This window comes from Thalassophryne amazonica, chromosome 4 (assembly GCF_902500255.1).
Source record: "Thalassophryne amazonica chromosome 4, fThaAma1.1, whole genome shotgun sequence".
Classification (NCBI taxonomy): Eukaryota; Metazoa; Chordata; class Actinopteri; order Batrachoidiformes; family Batrachoididae; genus Thalassophryne; species Thalassophryne amazonica.
This window is the reverse complement of record NC_047106.1, coordinates 81,401,075-81,427,221: the sequence shown is the minus strand read 5'-3', so window position 1 is coordinate 81,427,221 and position 26,147 is coordinate 81,401,075. Positions and strand designations below refer to the sequence as shown.

The window sequence follows — 26,147 nt, the reverse complement described above, 5'->3', positions numbered from 1 at the left end:
GCCATGATGCTCAAAATTAAGCTCAGATGCATCTTGGTTCCACTGATCATCCTTGATGTTTCTACAGCTTAAATAGAGTCCACCTGGGGTAAATTCAGTTGATTGGACATGAATTGAAAGGCACACCTGTCTACATAAAGTCCCACAGTTGACAGTGCATGTCAGAGCACAAACCAAGCATGAAGTCAAAGGAATTGTCTGTAGACCTCCGAGACAGGATTGTCTTGAGGCACAAATCTGGGGAAGGGTACAGAAACATTTTTGATGTTTTGAATTTTCCAATGAGCACGATGGCCTCCATTATCCGTAAATGGAAGAAGTTTAGATCCACTAGGACTCTTCCTAGAGCTGACTGCCCATCTAACTGAGCGATCGGGGGAGAAGGACCTTAGTTAGGGAGGTGACCAAGAACCCGATGGTCACTCTGTCAGAGCTCCAGCATTCCTCTGTGGAGAGAGGAGAAACTTCAGAAGGACAACCATCTCTGCAACAATCCACCAGTCAGACCACTATGGTAGAGTGGACAGACGGAAGCCACTCTTTAGTAAAAGGTGCATGGAGTTTGCCAAAAGGCACCCGAGGGACTCTCAGACCATGAGAAAAAATTTTCTGGTATAATGAGAGAAAGATTGAACTCTTTGGCATGAATTCCAGGTATCATGTTTGGAGGAAACATGATGTAAAATATGAAAGATCTTGTCAGTTGCACTTTAACTTCATGCCAGATTGTATTGATTCTTGGCAAATGATCCTTGCATTTGGCCACAAGATGTGGCTGTCACAAACTATTCCATACATTCCCCAAAATCACATTTTTTCTAAATCAATGGATAAATTTGATTTGATGTCTAAAACTGAGAGTTACGTATGTAACTACGGTTCTATGAAGTCCAGAGGGCAGTGCACCTAGATTATTCCACGCCTGTATGTGCAGAAGTCGAGATTTTATACCAACAGTCACGTTAGTGAACTTGACCTGGGTGATGTCAGTAACAATGTATAAGACTGTCACCCAGCATTCTGTTCTTTTGGAATCTATCGGCTAGACTCCAACTGACAACCAAATCTGGTCGTCATCCGAAATTCATAGAACCATAGTTACATATGTAACTCTCATTCTGTTTCATTCCTCTTGACCACCAGTGGGCAGTGCTAAACATGTGGGTGATCTCATACCCTAAAGATCACGAGGAGTCTGCAATTACTGAACCTTAGTTGAAGTTTGAAGAGGCTGATGAGCAGCTGTTGTCACAGGGTGAGGAGCAGTCATGTTAACTCTCTAGAAGCGGATGAAAGTACAGGAGGAATCCCACGTTGCTGCAGCACAGATGTTGCTCTGTGGAAAGCCTCTCAGGGCAGTCCAGGAAGTGGATATGCCCCGGGTTGAACGACATCTCTCTGCAGGAGGTTGCCGGTCATATAAGCCCACAATATAGCATCAACAGTCTGTGACAGACTTTGTTTCGATAAGGCACAGCCCACCCATCCTGTGCCCCCCATACTAGACAAAGACAGGATCAGTTCCACGGAACTCAGCTGTCAATTCAGTGTAATGTTTAAGTGCACAAACAGGACACAACAGACTAGAATTAGTCTCTGCACTAGATTGTAGGGCAAAGGCAGCCAAAGTAACAGGGTGGTTAACATGAAAAGCCAAATCTTGCTTTGGTAGAAAGGAAGGATTAGGCCATAGTGTAACCCCTGACCCATCAGAATTTCACCGCACACAGTCGCACACAGTTCTCAGCAATTGACAAGGCATGGAGCTTGCCAACACACTTTGTGGATGAAACTGCAAGGAGGAATGTAGTCTTAATAGACAACCTTCTGAGGTCGCTGCCTCCCAGTGGCTCAAACTGCAGGGAACATAACCCCTCTAGGACCACTGGAAGATCATAGGATGACACATGTGCAACCCTTGGAGGCTTCAGCCAGAGAGCGCCTTTTTTAAAAAAAACGCCATATCAAAGAGTACGACCCTATTGAGTGACCATCCACCATAATGTGCTGAGCAGAGACAGCAGCAACATAGACCTTAACAGTAGAGATAGAAAGAGCACCATCAAACAATGTTTAAAGATGGCTGAGCAGCACTAGCACAGAGCAACGCTCTGGGGCTACAGCCTGTCTACTGCACCAACGGTTAAAGCTTTCATCTATTGTCATATAATGCCCTAGTGGAGGACACAAGGGCATTCAGTGCAGTCTGTACAACAGCTTGATCACAAGGGTTCGGCATAGAGTCTTAACCTTCAGTGGCCACACATACTGCTGAAGACGTTCTCAGTGAGGATGCCACAAAACTGGCACAAAAAGTCCTTCCTCTGAGGGAGAGGCCACAGCTCCCTGCTGAGGAGCATTAGAATCATGGGAACCATGTCCTGCCTGGCCATGTGGCTACCAGCAACACTGTGATTGCTCATGCAAATCCTGTGTAGCATAAGCATGATCAGCAGAGGAGGAGGAAACACATACAGGAGATGGCCCGGCCAAGGTTCAGACAGAGTGTCTTGGCCCAAGGGGCTGTTCGGTTCTGAGAGAGAGAACCGCATGTGGCAGTGTGTTGTGGCGTTTGAGGCAAACAGATCGACTTCTGCCTTGCCATGCTAATCCATGGGCCAAGCAGGTTTTCAGTACCACTTAAGGTGACGAAACAACATTTAGGGTTGGAGCTGTAGACAGCTAGGGGTCAATGAAGAGTTACACAGAGGTCAAAATGTAAAAATGCTCTAATCATGTTAAAAACTATACTACATTATTTGTCCAGCATAATGATTCCAAAAAGGCATAGTTTGGATGATCTGTAATGGAATGTTATGGGGTGAAAACAACAGAAATGGTGACAAAGGTCAGTTTCAGTTTGTACAGGGAACAAAAGTTAAAGTTGCTCCAATTTCAGTAAAAAATGTGAGAGACAACCCAGAACTTTTCCCCTCTAAGGTAGGGGAGAAATGTCTGAGCTAGCCGGACAACTCGCATGTCAGCTGTAGCACGTGCTAGAGCTGACAGGAATAGCAGAAGCTGCAGGAGGCTGCAGACTAAGGAGCAGTGACTCCATGTGAGCAAATTCAGAGGCTAGCGTGTTGACCTCAGCAGACCAAGACCAGGTCATGGCAACTCTTCTTTGCTGTAGCAGTAAGGGCCTCAGCATTTGGGCTTTTACGTGCACTGGAGGCTGTTGTTGCAGATGACATCTCTACTTAAAGCAAAGTCTGGCTGATCTCTCAGCCAATCGTATGGAAACACCATTGAAGCACGCGTCTTCTGTGAGTGCCTGTCTCAAGTGTCCAGCCCCAAAACATGATGGGCATAAATTATGGCCATCCAGGCTCAGAGGGGCCAAGCAGCTACTGGACAAGCACAGTTGACATTATTGTGTGTGTGGTAGTAAGGGAAACCCAATACACTATGCAGTCAAATCCTGTGACAACAATTTAAAATGCGGAGCGGGAAGCACTCTCTGTCCACCAGCTACTGTCCTGCGAGATGCTCATGGCAGGAAGTGGAAAACACTCACAGCACCTCAGACTCACAGCCAGTTGTTATAAGGTTAGAGCCCCAAGTGGGGGTGTAGCAGGGAGCGGGGGAACACTCACACTACAGTGGCCAAATTCAGTGCCGACTATAGCTGCTGTATAATCAGAGTGGGAAACGCTCGCAACATGCAGTTTAATCTATAAAAAAAAAAAAAAAAAAAAAAAACATACGCCAGCTGTCTCTGGACTAACACAAACGGCAAAGGTAAAGAGTTAAGGTACCAATGTTTACTCATAGTAAGCTGATTTTGTCGCCATGAGTGGTATTCCTTTCTGAGGAAAACAAAGGAGGTAGTTGTCTTGCAGCCTGTGGAGGACGCATAGCTCCAACCAAAATGGTTGTGAGGCTCCGACGAGATGAGCGGTCCAAAATATTCGGACCTTCTGCTCCATGCGAGAGATGTAGAAAGAACAGAATGCTGGGTAACAGTCTTACATATTGTTATTGACGTCACCCAGGTTACGGTCACTAATGTGACTTTGTCTGTGGAACATCTCGACCTCTGCCCGCGTGGGATAATACAGTAGCTTGACAACCGGCCCTGAATTGGTCCACATACTGGCCTCTCTCTCCTAGCCTGTGATTGGTTGGTGGCTGAGACGCTGACGTCAGCCTCACAATGTGGCACAAGCGCTGCTCTCCTATTGGCCGTTGAGGAGAGGGAATTTCAGCGCAGCTCCCCTATTGACCGTTTAGGAGTGGGAAATGTCACTCCAAAATGGAGGCCAGTATCTGGCCCAATTCATAGCCACGCCGGTTGTCAGGCCAATAATCCAGGTGCTAAGCTCTGCCCTCTGGTGGTCCAAAGGAATGAAAAAGAACTTGCACTTAACATCCCTAGTTTTCCTTTTCTGATTTGAGTTTCTGTTGTCATGATGTGCATCTCATTTCAAGAGTAGAGTATGCTTGGGTCTCTGGGCATTCAAAATATTGCACATTCAAAAGAATATACACATTTGTTTTTCTGTACTGTTTAATAAATGGCAGCAGCACTTGAAGTGGTGCTGCATCACTACTGTGGTAGCATGTGTGTTAACGACAGATACTTAATAACGTAGAGTTTTAGATTTAACATAATTTGTGTTTTCCGTTTTAATTTATAACCAATGAGAACTCCAAGAAATCTTGTTTCAGTTACAATTTCAGCATCCTGTAATAATAAATTTCTACTTAAATTTCTGGGCTTATTTCCAAATATAATACATTTTGTTTTACCAAGATGAAGTAATACTTTATTTAAATCAAACCATTGAATACATTTTTGCAGTTCCTTCTCCATCATGTCCAAAAGCTGTCCCAAATGATCCCCACTACAGAACACAGTCGTATCATCAGCAAATAAAATACAATTCAGGGACTTAGAAATCAAACATATATCATAAATATTTAAAAGAAACAGCAATGGGCCAAGGACTGAACCTTAAGGCACACCACATGTAATCTTCAAAAATTCTGAGTTTATCCCCCATATATGGACACTGATACCTGTTTTGTTGATAGCTGCGTGTATTAGTCATGAGTCAGTACCATACTTCTGAAATTTATCCAATAGTAAGGTGGCCTTTTACCCGTCTGTGGTTGTCTTGCTGTACCATTGTTGTTTGGATACTCACAGCTAAATTGTTTTGAGTTATTACTGTTTTCAGTGGACATGGGTCAACCACAGTGTTGATGGCACAATTGTCACTGTAGAACCCCTCGCCCCCCATGGTTTCTGTTTGTATTACACAGTGCTCTTTTTTTTTTTAGCAGCAGCAGGGAGTCACCAGGAGGTACGTCGAGAAGATGCACGAGCACAACTGATAAAGGAGGATCCAGACCTGGCGAAGTGCTTTATCAAAACCCTGTTTGGGGTCCTTTATGAGGTGTACAGCTCATCAGCAGGCCCTGCCGTTAGACACAAGTGCCTTAGAGCCATCCTTAGGATCATCTTCTTTGCTGATGCAGAGCTGCTGAAGGATGTGTTGAGGAATCATGCTGTGTCCAGGTAATAGATCCTGCTGTTGGTTTTGTTTAAAGACATGCAGGTTAGGTGAATTGGAAACTATAATTGGTCAGGTCTTCCTTGCAAAAGAGATCTTGATCTCAGTGGGACTAACTTGGTCAAAAAAAAAAAAAAAACTAAAATAAATTGCCTTTCACATTCAAGCACAATGAAAAGGTGTAATGGTTTTACATTTTTGGTTTAATTGGGATTTGGTTTCATTTAATGGGTTTATGCAGCATTATACATCCCCTCATATCAGCTCTGTTGTAACTGTATTCAGTGTGCTGTCTTCTTTGCTATATCCCTTAAAAGCATGGAAATGAATTAATTTACTTGGATGTAATATGCATTAATTTGTTACTGTCTTAAATTACAACTGTTTAAACAATGGTAATAAAGGGTTGTTTTATGTTGAACTATTTAATATTGGTAATTATCAAGAAATAAAAAATAGTATTCCAGCTATTTTCCAGCTGATGTCAAATAGTTGGTACTTTATATAAAACAAATGAACTCAAATTTATTGACTTATTTTTGTCATTTATCTTACCAGTCACATTGCCTCCATGCTATCCAGTCAGGACCTAAAGATTGTAGTGGGGTCTCTTCAGATGGCTGAGATCCTTATGCAGAAGCTGCCAGATGTTTTCAGTGTCTATTTCAGAAGAGAAGGTAATCTACAGCTTTTTAATCAATGTTAGATTTAAAAAAAAGTTTTTTTTGACAATGTCTGTCCTTTTCAAGTCGGAGGTAAAGGATTTTTTGTCGTTTTCAAACCAAACTTTTTTTTTTTCTCTTTTCCATAACCATTCATATTCTGTCCTGATAGAAGTTGTCGGTTGGTTTTGAGTAGGATGTTGCAGGCTGACCGGAAAGGGTGGATGGGGGTCACACACACCACATTCACTCATACACTACATACCTTCTGTCTTGCAAGAATAAATTGTATATATGGGTATTAATCATTTATTAATCATAAATGGTTCTGCCAGTGTGGCGTTTACCATTACTATATATGCAGACGGGGGGGGGAGCTGTCCACAGGGTGCCTCATCCAACTCCAAAGCATTCATTTGTAACTTGCTAGAATTCACTAAATTGCTAAATTTGAATTTCTAGGAGATATCTGTGTGTTTGTGTGTGATATATATATATATATATATATATATATATATATATATATATAGAGATACTTTTCTCACAGACCTCGTATACACATACACACACGAGGTCTGTGAGAAAAGTATCCAACCTTTTTATTTTATGCAAAAAATATATGGATTTGATTCATATGTTTTTACATCAGCCAAGCTTGAACCTTCGTGCGCATGCATTTTTCCACGCCTGTCTGTTGCGTCATTTGCCTGTGGGCAGGCTTTGAGTGAGCACTGCTCCACCCCTCTCGTCGTCGTTTCATTGCGAGGAAATGGCAGAATGATTTGGGCTTTTTTCCATCAGAATTTTTTCAGAAACTGTTAGAGACAGGCAGCTGGAAACCATTCGAAAAATGTATCTGGCTTTCGGTGAAAATTTTACGGGCTTCACAGAGAATAAGGAGTGTTACTACAGCTTTAAGGACGGCCCACAATGGCGCACGGCTCGCCGCGCTCCAAGCCGCCATCGAGAGGCAGAAACCACCACATCATTTCTAAACGGATCGCTGTGTGGAGCCGGGACCGTCGTGTGCAATTTCTCTGGTTATCACAAGAGCTGGACATCAGCCATTTTCCGGCAGATTTCACTTTTAACAAGAGATTTTGTCATGGAAATTTGTCGCCCAGTTTCTGGCAAAATTTGATGCAGTCGCGCTGCTCCAGTCGTTCTGCCATTTCCTTGCAAAGAAAAAACGATGAGAGACTCCACCCATCCTCACACAAAGGCTGCTTACAAGCAAATGACGCAACCGACAGGCGTGAAAAAATTCACGCATGCACACAAAGGCTCAAGGTTGGCTCATGCAAGCACACGTGATTCAAATCCATCAGGTTTTTGAAAAAAATAAAAAGGTCGGATACTTTTCTAACAGACCTCGTGTGTGTGTGCGTGCGTGCGTGCACGTGCACAGTTGTGCTCAAAAGTTTACATACCCTGGCAGAATATTTTTTCCCACTCATGGTTAGTGGTTGGGTGAAACCATTTATTGTCAGACAACTGTGTTTACTCTTTTAAATCATAATAACAGAAACTACCCAAATGACCCTGATCAGAAGTTTATATACCCCTGTTCTTAATACCGTGTATTGCCCCCTTTTAACAATAGTGACAGCTTGGAGTCTTTTGTGGTAGTTGTGGACGAGGCTATCTGATGGTAAAGCTGCCACTGAATATGTCTTGGACTTAATTTACATCAATACAAAGAAATACAAACAGTATGGCACTCTATGGTAAATTTGCACAGAGTAGACAGTTCTCAGAAGCTGGAGAAGAGTGACGAAAGACACTGAGATAACCCAGAAGAAAATATAGGTTTATGTGGCTGTGATGTGAGAAATTGTGCACAGTGCAAATTTTGCATTTTGCATCACCATTCTTAGCTTCATAGTGGAGTCAAGCGGAAAAGGATATTCTTTTACCAAAATGGATCAAATCTAGGCTTGCATCTGAGATGTACCTTCTGGCAATTTGTAGCTGAAGTTTCAGGTCTTCTTTTGAAGAAAATCCTCCTCTATACCACTTCATCATAAAGCTGTATAACGGGTGATACAAAATGCAAAGCAATAAACAGCTTCACCCAACCACTAACCATGAGTGGGGGGAAAAAAGTTTTTATCATTCATATTCTCTGAAAAATGGCCAACAAAAGCCCCCACAAGTTCTGATAGAGTATGTAAACTTTTGAGCATAACTGTATATATGTATGTGCATGTGTGTTTGCATATATTATGGGGTGTAATTCTTGAATTTGTCACTTCAAGGTGTAATGCACCAGGTTAAGAACCTGGCAGAGTCTGAGAGCTTTTTAGTCACTAGTCCCCCGAAGGCTTGCACCAGCGGCACTGCCAGTTTGTGCACAACCACCATCAGCACTGCATCAACAATGTCTGCTAATAATGCAACTCCTGACCTGGGCTCACCCAGCTTCCAGCACAGCATGGATGACTCACTGGACCTCAGCCCCCAGGGGTGAGTATTGGTCACATTGTTTGTTTCTATTTACCTAAGTTAGTTTAGTAAATTTTAGTCTAGAACCCACATTTGTCTTTACTGCATATGAACTGAAATGTGTGATCTGTGGATTGAACTTTTTTTTTTAAGCATAATAAGGGATTTAATTTATGCGCACTTGTGACTTGCATACATAAAGCATCTTGGCACCATAATTCTGTCCATAACACGGAGAAAGGATTGGCATACAGGGCTGAATGCAGCTTTAGCCATGTAATCATGATGCAGAGGTTGTCTTCTTGCAAGTTGAATGAATTTTGACAAACCTGTTGTTACTACAGTTAATTAGTGTGTGGGTATGGGCTGCCAACAGCCATTATAAATACTCTGTTACAAGCAAGTCTTGCATTGAAAATGTTACTGAAGTACAAAAGTAATGACATCAAAAAAATACTTAAAGTACCAAAAATAAAATCTTGCTAGCTAGCATCATAAACTATTAGCTTGGAGATGTTTTGTTGCTATAGTCAGGGCTGTGAAAACTCAGTGGATCTGCAAAATTTTGTGGATTTCATCATGAGGGGAGTGTCAATGTTTAACTGTGTGATTGTCACTGAGTTTTTAAAATGTCTTTTGCAAAGTGTTCTTTATTTACGACATCGTGCAAGTTTTATAAGTCCGTGCCGGTCTGCAGACACTGATCTGTGTGTTACAGATATAAATCGGTGTCCTCAGATCCGCAGAGTTTCAATGAGAAAAAAGCCTGGTTGTTGCAACAGTTGTAAAGCGGGACTAGTTGGTTGCTGCAGCGACGCTCTTGCGCAACACTTAAGCTAAACGTAGCATGTGGACATTGCAAACTTTTAGAGCTCTAAAGTTTTTAAAAGAAGAATTGTGCATCACGTCTATCATGGGCTGATGTCGGACAGAGAGAAGATTGCGAGAAAAAGTCTCATAAGGACAAGAATCCGTGGAATTGTCACTGGCTTCATGAACACAGATGAAATGGAAAAAGCGAACTGTGCCATTAGGAAACAGTAAGAATTTGTCTCTTTCTGGGAAAGACAAGATTATGTGACTTTTTTCATTAATGTAGACTTTTCTTTCATTGGAAAAAAAAGACTATTTACATTTATACAAGAATATGAGTCCCCATGGACTATGATGTTTGCAGATGACATTGTGATCTGTAGTGAGAGCAGAGAGCAAGTTTAGTCTGGAGAGGTTGAGATATGCTTTGGAGAGAAGGGGAATGAAAGTCAGTAGAAGGAAGACTGAGTACATGTGTGTGAATGGGAGGGAGCCCAGTGGAATAGTGCAGTTACAAGGAGTAGAAGTGGTGAAAGTAGATGAGTTTAAATATTTGGGGTCAGCTGTTCAAAGTAATGAAGAATGGTGAAGAAGAGAGTGCAGGCAGGGTGGAGAAAGGTGGCAGGAGTGATTTCTGACCGAAGAATAGCAGCAAGAGTGAAGGGGAAAGTTAGGAATGAATACATCAGAGGGACAGCTCAGGTGGGACATTTTGGAGACAAAGTCAGAGAGGAGAGATTGAGATGGTTTGGACATGTGCGAAGGAGGGACCCAGGGTATATAGGGAGAAGGATGCTGTGGATGGAGCCACCAGGCAGGAGGAGAAGAGGGAGGCCAAAGAGGAGGTTTATGGATGTGCTGAGGGAGGACATGCAGGTTGTTGGTGTGACAGAGGAAGATACAGAGGACAGGGTGAGATGGAAACGATTGATCTGCTGTGGCGACCCCTAACGGGAACAGCCGAAAGACAAAGCAGATACAAGAATATAAATGAGTTTTTATTAATGTCGACTTTTTTCATTGGAAAAAGACACTGTGGCTTGGAGTGGATTTACAGGAATTTTCACAAGAATATGTTGCCTTTTTACTATAATCTATGTTAATGATATTTTACCCTGATTTTCAAAATATTCTCCAAGCTTTAGCTGTGGTTTTTGAAATGCTTGAACAGTCTTTTCAGTCTTCATGAATTTCATGTAGTTTAATTCTGTTAATGCATAATTTGGTTTACAGTTAAAAGGAAAATCATTCCAGGTCCTACTTCCATGTTATTTCAACATGATCATTGACAGTTCAAATGAAAGGTTAAATACAGGGTCATTTAAATATGCACTAATTTTGAGATTTTTTTGTTCCAGGAGATGCTGAAAATATATACCGTATTTTCCGGACTATAAGTCGCACTTTTTTACATGTTTTGGCCGGGGGTGCGACCTATACTCCGGTGCGACTTATAAATGAAAAATATACCGGTAGGATCTCAATTAATTTACTGTAACAAAACAATTTTACGTGACAGAGTCGATCTATGTTTTAAAATGGCCACCGGAAAAGGAAATGCAATGCATCATGGGCACTGTAGTATGACGGCCATCCTATAGTTCACGCTGGTCGCGATAACCAATCAGAGAACAGAACTTTGGATGCGTATTCCTCACCTCACCCACAGCGTGTGAAGCTGACAAACTCGGTGCTTGCTGTTATTCCGGCTTGGCGAACAGAACAGCTTCAACCCTTGGATATCAATGTGAGCAGAGTGTTTAAGTTGACGCTGAGAGCTGCGTGGGAGCATTGGGTGAGCGACGGCGGAGGATTAGCGTGTGCACTTGGAAGGAGCTGGCGTTGATGCAGACGAACATGGTGTTTATTCCGGGACGGCTAACAAAACGGCTTCAACCCTTGGATATCAGTGTGAGCAGAGTTGACGCTGAGAGCTGCATGGGAGCACTGAGCGATGGCGGAGGATTAGCGTCTGCACTTGGAAGGAGCTGGATCGACACCGCTGGGAGGTCATGAGCTGCGCAGGTAGGCGCTGCATGGTTCGGCTCGCAATGTGGTCCGCAAAATACAAACATATCTGTAGGTAAAATGCAGCTCACGAGAGGGCACTCGAGGCTTGTGTGACTGTTCCTGCGACTTCTGACTACCATAGAAAAATAAAAATTTTAACGTTACTGATAACATAACAAGACAACGGAGAAGGCCCGAAAAAATGCCACCAAAAAGAAAATCATACTCTGCAGATTACAAGTTGCGACTGGTGAAATATGCATCCGAAAACGGTAGCCGTCACAATATTATCATCTGAACTTTTCATGTTAACATACCTGTATGTCCATGGGACTTATAGTCCAGTGGACCTTATTTATGGTTTATTGGTTTATTTTTCTTTATAATGGATAAAGTGGCTGGTGCGACTTATACTCCGGTGCGACTTATAGTCCGGAAAATACGGTAATTAGATAAAAAATTAATTTGGTTTCTGGGATTCCACGTGGCCTGAGATCCTGGCTCCTAGGGGCTTATGCTCCCCAGACCCCCTGCAGATTTTCTTCAGATTTCACAATTTTCATTTTACAGCCCTGTATAGTTGATTACGGAACAAGCAGAGAAGGAGAATGAAGAAAATGAGGACAGAGATTATACATGAATAAATTAAGACTTCTCTTTTCTGTCTGTTTCGTTGTCCTGTGTGTTACCAGTTGTTGTCACTGTTCACATAGAGAGGAGTGGCGTGGATTTAGGGCAAGCAGTGAAATGTGATCCTATGGTTAAGGTCTCCCAGACTGGGGCAAGTCCAAGAAAGCACCAGGCACTGCTCTTGCATTTTCCAGATTATCAATTGGTGCAGGCTGATGTCAATGAAATCTGTTCTATCTGTTTTCGTATTGTCAATATACGTACCGTAAAGGCAAATTTATGTCTCTGTGGTTGCAAATTAATACAGGCATGTGAAAGGCAAATGAAGAAAAAGGCTTAAAATGGCTGGGGTCAAGACAGCAGCACGACAAACTTATTCCAGAGAGTGACGCCCCCTCCTTAAAGCTGAAGGGTTTTAGCCATGCTAATTCACCCCAGAACCATTTTCTGCAGTGAATTTGCAAGGGGAGATATGGAGGATGGAAGCAACTGTTTATGTAACTCTTTACAAGATGGATAAAATCTATCTTCATATTGGGTTCTGATAGATATAGGTGAGGATTAGTGAACCACCTATTTTTGGCCATTTTAGTCTGGACTTGGACTTCACAGTTTCTCACCAAATTTGCACCACATATAGATATTAGGGCATGGAATACTACACTGAATTTTGGAGTTCGTCTGGATTCTCTCTCAGGATTTCACTTGATATACTTGATGACAGTTTTCCAGAAATTTTCAGAAATCCAGGTTTTTATTTGCATGGTGAACGTTTCCGGTTTATTTTTGATGGTGCGGTGCAGTTGGTGGCGGTAAAGCACCATGTTGATTTGCAAACCTTCAATAAACGCGGAAGAAGGGTTGTTTTTGTTTTCCTGGTACATGGCAGATTAGTTAGGAGTTTGATTTTATCGATTAATTCAAATTTTTTTTTATTTTATTTTATTTTTTTTGCAGATGAAGTGTTTTCCTCCCCCCCCTTGCTACGGTGCACTTATTGTCCCTAGGAGCTTCCATAGACCCCCCCCCCCCCCATTTCCTTCACACAACAATAACATGGCTACCGCTAATGAGTGTGAGAAGTTTGTTTCTGAAGAAAAGAATTATATAGTCAGTGTTTTGGAACTGGTTTGGGTTTGCAGCGACAGACGTGGAAATGCACACTGCAATGTTTGTCCAGTGGCCCGGTACATGGCAATTGCTGCACGAAGGAAAAAAGTCACAAAGCCACAAATCATAGAGTGCAGAACGCATAAAAGACCGAAACGAAACCGAAATTAACAAAAGAAAAATGAATCGAACGGCGACCTTAACACTGTGATCATTTCTGCAGCGAGTCTGTGCTCTCCACAGCCACCTGCAGCTACATTGTGTTGACAACAGGTTTGTCTTCAGTACAACGTGTGCGCACATATGCACGTTGCAGCCAGAGACGGTTGTATCGTGCGTAAATAGTTAAAGTAGTTTATGAAACATTCTTGCCGCTATTATTTCTGTATAGAAAACGTTGCTTTTCGTCCCACACATGGAAAAGTCACATTCAGCTCGTCGGATCTTTAGTTATTTATCGGTTCAGATATCTTCACTGTTTGGACGATTTGAGGTTGTCAGGATTTGGTCACATTTTTCAACAGTTTGAAAATTCTGACGAAGCACCAGCTACAGAAACGAAGCTGGACGACGGTTAAACGATGTCTCTAAAAGTCAACGCAAGTCCAGATTTCTTGTTTCCTTTTGGCTTTGGTGTCTTTTGTTAGTGCCGTGTGACTGGGGTTTTAAACTCACTGCAACAAAAGACAGCAACACGACAAACTTATTCCAGCATCTAAGACAGGCATCCAGCCGAATGGGAGAAATGCCACCAAGGGAACGCTAAAAAACAGTTTTCTGTGGTGGAATCATTTATCCAAGTGTATTTTTTTTTTTAAACAAAAGAACAGCTAGAACTTCAAGAGGTAAGCAGGAGTTACTTTTAAGTTTTTGATAAAAGCAGCAAAAGTAAGAAAAAAATTGGAAGTCAAATTTTTAGGCCATATTGCTTGAAAACGTCTCTGAGACGCCACAGTGGATATCAAAAGTCTCACATTTTGACATCCTGATCTGAGACAACATAAGTGGTGCTGTTCGTCCAGACTGAAGTGAATGAGAGACGCTGTTACAGATTTTAAAATGAGCTCCATGTTGCGTTGAAAAAACAGAGTAAATGTCTGAAACATTCTGCTTCATGGAGACTATTTAAGTCTATTTAAGTTCCTCATGAATAAATTCAAATGGGCTGGTTCCATCAAAAGGATCAAAATGCTGACCCAATTTTTTTAATTTATACAGAAAACCTAACACTCCAGGTAAGTCTTTGATTTTATTATCATGTAGTTGACATAATTGTCAGTTGACATTATTCAAGTTATTTAACACAAAATCAGACTGTCTTTGGAATGAGTTTACTTCAAACTGTCTGTCCATGCAAACGTGATGTTAGCCTGCTAAATCTGCATTTTATGGTTTCTTCTGTTACATTGGTGTGAAATACTAAGGTGGAGGAAAATATGATAAATACTTAATATGCTCATAGAAGTCAGATATTGATGTGAAAAACGTTTGTGTATCATTTTGCACAACACTGAAGAAATGCTGACGTCAGCACTGGAGGGAAAAAGAACATTTATAGAAGTGGATAATTTAAACCAAAATCAGTGTTCCTGAAAATTAAGTTATATTGGTGACTTGAACAGTAAATGCAGCTTTACTTGTATCACATTTTCTAAGACATTTTTAAAGACATTATCAGTTGTTATCAAAGCACAAATTGCTGAAGTCTAATGTTTAGATAAATGTAGAGAGAGAACACTAACAGTCCAGTGCAAATGCGGTTTTATCAAATAGTAATAACACAGTATTCTAATCTATGTGACAGACTGTGAATTATAGTTTTGTCATCTTGCTAATGGCGAAAAATTGTCTTTTCACACAGCTTGTAACTGGTATCGTGATGATATTATGATACAAGTTGTGTGAAAAGACTCTTCCCTGGGGTGGAAAAATTGACCTGATCCAACAAAAAAATTGATTTAGGTTTTTTTTTAGGGGGGGTAAGTAGACCTGAAAATGCACCAGAATGCACCTGAGAGCATCGAGATTTCAAATTCTTCTGGGGGAGAACCCCCAGATCCCCACACCAGCCAAGAATTGCCAAAAAGTTGGCCCACTTTCATCACTGTATATAGGCTTTGCTTCTTGTTGCTTCACAGGGCTTAGTAACCTTACATATTTTAAACTTCCACATTTGTCTTTCTGCCCTCTGCCGCCCACCCACAAACAGAGGCGGTGGCGGAAGACAGCAAACCACTACAATTCTCACTCATGGTAATGGCAGCATGACATTTAACTAAACTGACTAAACCAGTTGAATTACAAAAACACAATAAATCAGTAACATGAACAACACTGTTAAATTAACATGAACCAGAATAACATTTAAAACCCCGAACTCCCATGGTGCATTGCAGCACAATGTTCATTGTTTACGGTTATTAGCTAATATTACTGATTTCTCCAAAAATATTAGTCCTGTCAACTTTCTGTTTTTGCAGCGCTCATCCTTGACCCAAAATGCATAGGTATACTAAACGGCAAATGTCAGCTCTCCCCAGTTTCTCTGTGATCGAAGCCATAGCCATGCACACATACACGCACACAGAGGCCACTTGGTTATTATAATATAGATAAAACTGATTAGAGAGTGAATGTAGCAGTTGCACTTTTATTTTCTGCCTTAAGTGCATTTGATTAATAGTGTTTTCTCCTTCAAGACGGTTAAGTGATGTCCTTAAGAGGAAACGGCTACCTAAAAGGGGGCCCAGAAGACCCAAATACTCTCCTCCAAGAGATGAAGATAAAGTCGACAATCAGGGTAAGTTAAATTACTTTTTTTTATGTTTTAGGTTTTCTGTCTGTGAAGAGCCTGTAACCCACATTTTTTCATATATTATGAAATTTTTACAGAGGATTCATATCCTGATAGGCAAGAACTGATTCAGTTTTCAAGGTCAAAGTCAAGAAACATCTTGGAAAATTGGAAATTGGAAAATCCCTATCCTTTAACATTGAACAAATTTTCAAAAATTCATAACTCCATCAAAAAAAATCAAATTTCTTTCATTTTTGAGAGCATTATGTAGGATGGTATCCTTTATTGATCAACAAAGTTTGATACGGATTTGATTGAAAGTTCCATTTACATGTACCCCATGTACATTTTACATTATATCTTAATCAAACGTACTTCCAGTCACTTTCATATTTGAAAGTGAGATGCAGACTGGCACTGTCGCCTGATGAAGTTTGATCCGGTTCTGATCCGGATTGGCGATTTTTGTGGACATTTGAATTTAATATTGAAAAGCCCATTTGGGTGTATATTTGCATTATATCTCAGTCAAAAGTGCCTCAGTCACTCATTTGTGACAATGACGTGCAAAGTAGCAGTTTCAATGAATAAGTTTAATCCACATCTGAGCTGTATTCATAGGTGCAAAACCTCCGTTTGTATATGGATTTCTGTCAAAATTTGTTTCCATGTTCTGTTTATATCGTTATATTAAACCGCTAACTTAAAAAAAGATATATTTTATGGCTTTATTTTGACATGAAACGCACTCCTCAAAACCTGTTCCTGTACAGTAAATCAAATGAACCCCTCTCTTCTACGCCGTCATTGCTGCCACCTGCTGCATCAGTCCATTATAGCAGTACTAAATCCCCTCGATGAGTCCAGTGTCTTTAAAGTATTTAAAAAGCCAACATTCCCCCTCTCACTTGACCTCATGGCTACCTATACTTCTTCCAGAAACTTCTTTCAGGCCTTACAATTGATTTCCTTCAGTTTTTACTCTTTATGGCTTTATTTTGACATGAAACACGCTCCTCTCAAAACGTGTGTCCCTGTGCAGTGAATCAAACTTACCCCTCCCTTCTTCTACGCCTTTTAATGTCAGCCAGCATCCTTATTGTTGCATTGCTGCCACCTGCTGTATCAGTCTGTTACAGCAGTACTAAAGCCCCTCGATGAGTCCAGTGTCTTTAAAGTATTTAAAAAACCAACACTTCCCCCTCTCACTTGACCTTATGGCTACTTATACTTCCTACAGAAACTTCTTTCAGGCCTTACAATTGATTTTCTTCAGTTTTTACTCTTTAACAGATAAACCATTGAAAAATGACGAGATATATTTTGAGGTAAAACTGAAGCACTGTGCTAGATACTGTACATGTATATTCATTGGTTATGATTTTTATAAATTGTATTATACAACTGGTGGCATTTAAAAGTGTTGCATTCTGGTGATGGCATTTTCCAACACTTTTTTTTTTTTATTCAGTTGGTCTGGTGGTGGAATTTGGCATTATGTGGTATTGATTTGGTGATGGCCTCTTATTTAATTTTTTTAACGATAGCATCAGTTTTAAATGACTTGCCATTGGCAAAGACTTTTTGTTGACATTAGTTATGTCTTTAAGTCTATGATTTACTCAAAGCAGAAAGGTTGTAATTATTGATTTGTTTTATAAGACACACTTAGAGTTTGATAAATGTAGAATGAAAACAATGAAAGCAGAATTAAAGTCAGTTAATGCAGACAGTCGGTCCATTTGTGGAACCTTATTACAGACAATATATACAAGATAGTAAATAAATGTTAATGAAATCAAGACTTGAGCCATATTTTGTTCCAGTATAAGAGTCAAATACCATTGTGTTTTAAACCAAGAAAAACTGACCATAGTGCTCTCAGAATGCACCAAATTGCAGCATTTTGTTTTTCCCCAAAAAAATTTCCTGGGGAGCATGCCCCCGGATCCCGCTAGGAGACTTTGCGCGTTCGACTGTTCACTCACAGAAAATGTTCAGTCAGAAATTTTCAGTTGCTTGCACCCATGCTGTATTGTGGATTTAGCGGATATTTGATTTTAACATTGAAAAGCTCTTTTGATTGATATTTTGTATGACATTTTAGTTTATGAAAAGTCACTTCTAACAGGACGTTTTGCAAAAACCTGATGGATTTGAATCTTGTGTGCTTGCATGAGCCACCCTTGAACCTTCGTGCGCATGCGTGATTTTTTTCACACCTGTCGGTTGCGTCATTTGCTTGTAAGCAGCCTTTGTGTGAAGATGGGTGGAGTCTCTCGTCATTTTTTCTTTGCAAGGAAATGGCAGAACGACTGGAGCAGCTCAACTGCATCAAATTTTGTCAGAAACTGGGCGACAACCAGGTGGAAACCATTCTGATTATTCAGATGGCTTTCGGCGACGATCCTATGGGCATCACACAGATTAAGGAGCGGTACAACCAGTTTAAAGACATCTGCACAACGGTGGAGAGCGCGCCGTGCTCCGGTCGGCCATCAACACACTGAAATGACCGGATCTTTCCAAAGTGAATGCTGTCGTGATGTGGGACCGTCGTGTGACTATCCGAGAAATTGTGGAAGAGGTGGACATCAGCACTTTTTCGGCACATTCCACTGTGACAGAAGATTTTGCCATGAAAAGAGTTGCAGCGAAATTCATGCCGATGGCTTTGGCACGAAGCTGATGGCGCAGCAAAAGCGCCACCGTGTTGAAGCCTCACAGGACATGTTGTAACATGCTCACCTCGTCCACAATTTCTCGGATAGTCACACGACTGAAAAGCCACCGAAAGCCATCTCAATCTTCCGAATGGTGGAAGAGCTGGGCATGTCACAACATGTCCTGTGAGGCTTCAACACGGAGGCGCTTTTGTTCCGCCATCAGCTTTGTGCCGATGAATTTTGCTGCAACTCTTTTCATGGCAAAATCTTCTGTCACAGTGGAATGTGCCAAAAAAGTGCTGATGTCCACCTCTTCCACAATTTCTCGGATAGTCACACGACGGTCCCACATGACCACAGAGTTCACTTTGGAAATGATCTGGTTATTTCAGCATGTTGATGGCCGCCTGGAGCCCGGCGCGCTCTCCACCGTTGTGCGGCCGTCTTTAAACCGGTTGTACCGCTCCTTAATCTGTGTGATGCTCTCTTGATGAGAGAGCTGACGTTCAGCTCCCACTTGAGATCCTGGGTGTTGGTGATTCTGAATAATCAGAATGGTTTCCACCTGGCTGTCGCCCAGTTTCTGCAAAATTTGGTGCATTCGCGCTGCTCCAGTCGTTCCGCCATTTCCTTGCAAAGAAAAAACGACGAGAGACTACACCTGTCCTCACACAAAGGCTGTTTAGAAGCAAATGACGCAACCGACAGGCGTGAAAAAAAAAAATCACGCATGCGCACAAAGGTTCAAGGATGGCTCATGCAAACACACGTGATTCAAATCCATCAGGTTTTTGAAAAAAATAAAAAGGTTGGATACTTTTCTAACAGACCTCGTACATTGGAAATGCATATCTCTGCTCAGGATTGCAGTCGCTCTACATTTTTCAAATGAAGACAAATGCTACTTTGCTTCCTGTTTTTAAAAATAACTTCATCAGTAATGAAAATAAGGAACTTTTGGCTATGGTCCTGAATGGAAACAAGGTATCAAAAATTTTTATGTATTTGTTGTATTAAATTCTGATATGAACAGTATCAGTAAATAAAAAAAGCCTTTGTCAAAATCACGAAAAGTACTATAAAGGAAAAGTGCCAAAACTTATCCCGAGCCTATAACTTCAACCTTTTTTTTTTTTTTTTTACAAGAGATGAGCATGCTTGTATTGTCTAATGAGAAGATAACAATAATTTTATTCATGGAATCACCGGCCTCGGAGGATGTTCATTCAGTTGTTTAATTTTGTAGAAAAAAAGCAGATCCCAGACATGACACAAAACTAAAGTCATTTCAAATGGCAACTTTCTGGCTTTAAGAAACAGTATAAGAAATCAGGAAAAAAAATTGTGGCAGTCAGTAACGGTTACTTTTTTAGACCAAGCAGAGGGAAAAAAATATGTAATCACTGTTACATTGGTGCAGTCAGGGTTATGAGGCCAAATGGAAAACAATAGAAATGGGCATAACATCAAATTTCCCCCTGCAGGCTGCAATCGCAGACAAGGTCCTAACAGATCAACTTGCAGGGTTGAATTTATGGATTAATCACACACTTAAAATATGGCAGAAAGTGGTCAACACCTGTGAAATCAACAACATGTTAAAAATATTTAGATGGTGTGCCTATGACACAGATTTCCAACCGAATAAAACAGATAAAAGATTTCATTAATGGACAAAGTTTGGATTAACAACATTTCTTTCATTCACTCATAAGACCACACTGCAGAGTTTTCAGAGTTTAAAATCCAAACACTCACTACATAAGTCATTTTTTCAGGTTCCTCCAGATGTGGGCATATTTTTTAAAAATTGTAGGGTTACAAACCTGACACCAGTTGAAATGGACTTTTTCAGGATTTTAAGCCTGTCATACGCTACATCTGTAAGTAAAGCTTTCTCGATTGTATAATGTGTTGCTTCAGGCCAAAAATGGGAGCATGTTACAGTGGTTCCTTGTTTATCGCTGGAGTTACGTTCTAAAAATAACCCGCTATTGGCGAAATCCGCGAAGTAGTCAGCGTTAGTTTTTGCAATTATTATAGATGTTTTAAGGCTGTAAAACCCCTCACTACACACTTTATACACTTTTCTCAAACAGGCATTAACATTTTCTCACTTTTCTCTCCTGTGTAAACACTAGGGATGGGTATTGATAAGATTTTATCTATCGATGCCATTATCGATTCTGCTTATCGATCCGATTCCTTATCGATTCCCTTATCAATACCTCTTGTGAATTTTGTACTAAAAGTAGGCTTTACAGGTTTTCTATGTATTTCATTGAGTCTTAAAGTAAATAAATATGAAATTGGTCACTGTATCCTTGATCTAAATAAAAATAAACAAAACAGTGTTTCGCTTTGAAGTTATTAATTCCGACTGGATTCTATCATTCTAACTTGACTCAGCAAAGAGCCATGCAGAGTTTGGAGCTGTGTGAACAGAACGGAGGATGATTCTCGTTTCTTTCTCGCAACAAGACAGGAGTCCCAGTTAGTGACTTTAATCAGCACAAAAGTGACTCACGATTGACACATTCAGGGATGAAAAAGCTGAAAAACAAAAAAAGATGAAACCCAAAATTACCCCCCAACACCACCTGCACGAAAATGTTTGAATTCTAGAAGCTCTGAAATGCAATCTGGGACTATTCCAGACAATAAACTACAGTGAGTGCAGCATCCATTTAGTGAGGGGGATAAAAAAAAACCCAACTTTCCTTATTCAAATTCATTCCAGTAGTATTCTGCTCTTACTAGGATGCAGCAGTTTTCTAGCTTGGCAGATAGTTCTGTAGGAAATCACTGAAGAAATTAACACATTGAAAATATGGTTTGACCGAATCAAACTGTCATTAAACTTAAATAAGACAGGGATGAAATGGAGGTCTAAGAGTCACTAGGTGTTCACTGGAAACACTTAATTTCTGTATGTATGTATGTGTTTATTAATGTATGTTCATTGTTGGTTTTATATTTTCTGTTGTTTCTATTCAGGTTCTTTTTGTCTCTTTCTCTAAAATTGTATATAATAAGTATATATTGTATATAATAATCAGATTATTAATATATAAACAAAAATAAATGTAAAAAATATTACAATTTGAAAACAAATGCACCCGAACACGATGACAACTGCAACTGCTTAATGGTTACTTTTAACATTGAAAATGCCATAGACATGCTAACACGTTAGCATCGCTCCCGTTTTTAAGTTATAAAATACATCTGTCAACTGTTTCAGAAGACCATAACAGGTCAGTTTAACATAGAAAAGGTAAATAATACTCACAGACATATGCTCTTTAGGGTTTTAGCGGGGGGAAATTAAGCGAAAGAAAGAATGATCGAAGCACTGCTTCAATCTGCCAACCACTGCTTCGATTGGTTCAAGGTTCAAAGCAAAGCCGCACTGCAGAAAAGTTGATTACAGACCCGCTGCAGGGTCATTGGCCATTGTGTAAAATTTAAATAAAAACAAAATACAATGATTTGCAAATCCCCTTCAACCTATATTCAGTTGAATACACCACAAAGATAGATATTAAGATTTTATTACCCAAGGCCAACATATGGCCATTGGGTATTGCGAAGACCTGGCGCCCATCCGTCCGTTTGTCTGTCTGTGTTCAGCAAAAGTCCAGTTCTATTACTGCCACAGTCTTCTAATTCACAGGGAACATTTTTGGGACACAGACCTTAGACAAGTTCAAAGATGGCTAACCTTGACGTATTTTAAGAGGTTAAGTCACATTCAGTTTAAATATGTTCTGCTTTGTTTTTGAGTGGCGGGGGATGACAGCCAATCAGAGCAGAGCTGCACTGTGTCGTCAATGGCTGGTCTCTTCAAACTGCTTTGCTTTGTGTTTATAAGTATCTCTCTTACATTATGTAAAAGCTAGCGAGAAATAAACACTTCTAAAACCAAAAACACACTTTTTGGAACCTAGCAACACCTCAACTTATTTTGCGGATGTTAGCATGGTGACGTCATAGGCTGGTAGCTCGCTGCAAATTCTGTTTCATTTGTGTGTCAATATATCCTCTTTGTCATATATTATGTAAAAGATATTGGGAAATAAAACACTTCTAAAACTGAAAACGCTCTTTTTATAACCTGATAACACATTTTGCGGTGTTAGCGTACACGCTAACTTCAGCATACTCAAAGGTAACTTCCTATGGAGCTAAATTTGTCATTAATACCAGCAAATGCACATAGGGTGATCTACAAATATTCCTTGATTAGCATAACTTCCACTTTTGCCAAACGTTCATGTACACACACATGCAAAGCCTCCTGCAGATGCTGTTAAATCTAAATATTGTTTTTGATTGAATAATAGAGGGGCTTCATTGAACATGTACAGATTGTATGTAAGACAACAGGATCTTAATTAATTAAATGACTGCAAATTATAAAGAACACAAGGCTCATACAGCCAAGGGTATTTTAGCACTGCATTGTATTTTTTATTTTTCTGAAACTTGTTCAAACTGCCAAACAAAGCCCAAGTTGCATTCAACACAGACAAGCTTGGTATTACAAACTCTGGCGTACACACAATGCTCAACTAAAGGTAGCTTGGAGTTACTCTTTTTGTGTATGTGTTGTTTCATTTCTCTTTTTGTGTGTCTGTGTGTGTGTCATCCTTACAATCATTGTAATCATCTTCTTGGATTCTCAACAGCCAAGAGCCCTACTAGTACTCAGTCACCCAAATCATCCTTCTTGGCTAGCCTGAATCCCAAAACTTGGGGCAAATTGAGTACACCAGCAAACAATGCCAACTCTGAGCCATCACGTACAGCGGGTGTGAGTGGCCTAGCCAGGGCACTCCCGAAGGACTCACTTTCAAACAACAGGTATGAAATGAGCGTGATCACAGGATGTTTATTTATTAAACAAAAGTGTCACTTTTGCACAGATAGTCATTTCAATCACCACATATCTTGTGGGTGCATTGGTAATTCATTCACAACTATTCTCATATGGGTTCAATTAATTTGCATCCTTGTGGTTCAGTGTAATAACTATATTATGAGAAGTAATTGGTATTACAAATTATGTTTGGAAATAATTAAATTAATTTCTCCAGAGACAAAATCAAGGCTTGGATTAAAGAACAGGCAAGTAAGTTTGTCGAGCGCTACTTCAACTCTGAAAATGTGGATGGCAGCAACCCTGCACTGAATGTACTCCAGAGACTTTGCACAGCTACTGAGCAGCTGCATCTGCAGGTAACATTATGCCGTCTTTGTTGTTGAAGAACAATTCTTCAAACCAGCTGTTAGAAACCCTGCTCCTGAAGAGCACCTTCACTGCTTGTTTTCTCCCTTTCTCTGTTCTTCCCGCTGCTAATGAACTGTCAACTGTGCTTAACCAATCAAGAGCTAGGAAACACCAGATTTTACTGAGTAGTGTTGGTTGGAGACCCTTTCTCAAAACAAAGGAACCCTAAACGGTTGCTCCAAACATTTCAGAATTCTTCACAGGTCTCACACAAGCTGTCAGGCCTTAATGATGCAGGAGAATTTCTGGGAATCAGAAATATTTAACACTAGTGTGTTGCCCGTGTGCATCCACGGGCTCTAGATTGGGTAGTCTTCATAAAATTGGTAGCTGACATTTTTCAAGATAGGTAATAAATTAAGCAAATCTTGTGTAATGAGTTGGAATGGTGAGTCCAGAATGTTTTAGGAACCTTTAGACCTCAACATATTTTACAAGAGGAACTCAACCCATTTATTTCCTGTTAATTATGTAATTTTTAATGTTACTTTACTGTCTCAATGTATTTATATATATATATATTTTAGATTTTTGTTAGTTTTGTTGTTGATTTTTTTTTTTTTTTTTGTCATTTGAATTTTACATGGACCACAATAGAAACAAGTGTTTTCACTGTCTTGTCATCCATGTATTTTTAACATATTTACAATTATACTGTGTACTTGCATTGAAGTTACAAAATAAAATCACTCACTGCACTCATGCTTTTAATATAAAGATGACTTTCCGTCCCCTGCTGGCATGGTGTGTGAGTCAATGTAGTTAGCAACAGCCATTGTTCAGTGTTGTTAGCTAATATCTGTAGCTTCTCCAAAAATATTAGTCCTATCAACATTCTATTTTGACAGCATTCAACCTTGGCTCAAAATACATAAGCATACCAAACAGCAAATGCCAACTGTCCACAGTTTCTCTGTGATCGAAGTTGCACACACACACACACCCCCACCCACTGTCTTTTCCGCAGTCTGCCGCAAGCAGGTGCTTCTAATTTTAGACAGGTAGTAACAGAGATGATCACGGAAGACATCAAACGAACAACAGTTTTCACTCATGATACCAGCAACATTTCACTTAACTCACTCATGGTAAGGGCAACATGAGGCTAAACTAAACTGACTAAACCAATTCAATTACAAAAACATAATAAATCAATAACACTAACAACACTGTTAAACTAATATTAACCACAATAACATTTAGAACCCCGAACTCCCATGGTTCATTACAGCACAGTGTCCATTGTTTACTACTTATCTAAAATTACTAATTTTTCTAAAAAATATCATTTTCAGTTTTCGCAGAATTCATCCATGACCCAAAATGCATAAGCATACCAAATGGCAAATTTCAGCTCTCCCTAGTTTTTGTGTGATCGAAGCCATACACATGCACATAGAGGGCACTTGGCTGTTATAATATAGATTAAGCCTCAAATATTTGAAAATGTAAAAGGTAGCTCAAAACTAATTTTCCAAAAATGACCCTTTAAATAATCATCTTATTGTGATCAAGACATTAATCTGGACTACTGATTAAATTTCATCCTTGCAAGTTAAAATGTGAATGGAGGGAAAATGTATTAATGAATCAGTTTTTCCTTTGTTTTCACAAATAACAAAAACTGTTTAATGATGGTCGATCGTTAAGGCATTGAGCTTTCACAAGCATGCAGCAAATGATTTTTTTATGCTAATGTGTGTTCTTGAGAAAGCTTGACAAACAGGTGTTTGACTCACATGGACAGAACAGTAGCATGCAGGAGGACAGAACAACCCGTTTTACTGTGATCTCTTGTATTATTATTATTTTTATTTATTTATTTATTTTTAATAAAAAGACTAACTCTCTGGAGTGACACATTTACCATCCTTCAAACATGTCTCAACTCAACATTTATGTCTAAAGCATGTTTAAAACGACAACAGTCGACCAAAGTGCTGTACATAATTAAAAAATAGGCACCAAGTTACCCCCAATCGTAAAGAAATAAATTAAAAATAACAATTATAACAGGAAATAAAAGAAATAAGACAAAGTAAAATAAAGAGTAAAAAGTAGTAGGAAATAATTTAATTGGATTTAATTTAATTTGTTTTATTTACATAGTGCCATATCACAACAAAGCTTCCTCAGGCACAACGCATAAGTAACGTCTAACCTTGCCAACCCCTAGAGTAAGCACACATGCAACAGTGGGAA

General features: G+C 39.9%; 1 protein-coding gene across 8 annotated transcripts in view; it reads left to right on the top strand.

The window, feature by feature from the left end:
* trip12 (thyroid hormone receptor interactor 12) overlaps nucleotides 1–26,147 on the top strand; it is a 183,472-nt gene that overhangs the window by 107,701 nt on the left and 49,624 nt on the right. For 6 of the 8 annotated variants that reach the window (XM_034168159.1, XM_034168151.1, XM_034168153.1 and 3 more), the window contains 6 exons: nucleotides 5,287–5,524; nucleotides 6,078–6,196; nucleotides 8,440–8,647; nucleotides 15,889–15,989; nucleotides 23,344–23,518; nucleotides 23,752–23,893. In XM_034168159.1, the coding sequence (XP_034024050.1) occupies nucleotides 5,287–5,524; nucleotides 6,078–6,196; nucleotides 8,440–8,647; nucleotides 15,889–15,989; nucleotides 23,344–23,518; nucleotides 23,752–23,893 (983 nt within the window). The remainder of the gene's footprint in view (nucleotides 1–5,286; nucleotides 5,525–6,077; nucleotides 6,197–8,439; nucleotides 8,648–15,888; nucleotides 15,990–23,343; nucleotides 23,519–23,751; nucleotides 23,894–26,147) is intronic. The other 2 variants (XM_034168158.1, XM_034168157.1) reach the window with 2 other exon arrangements.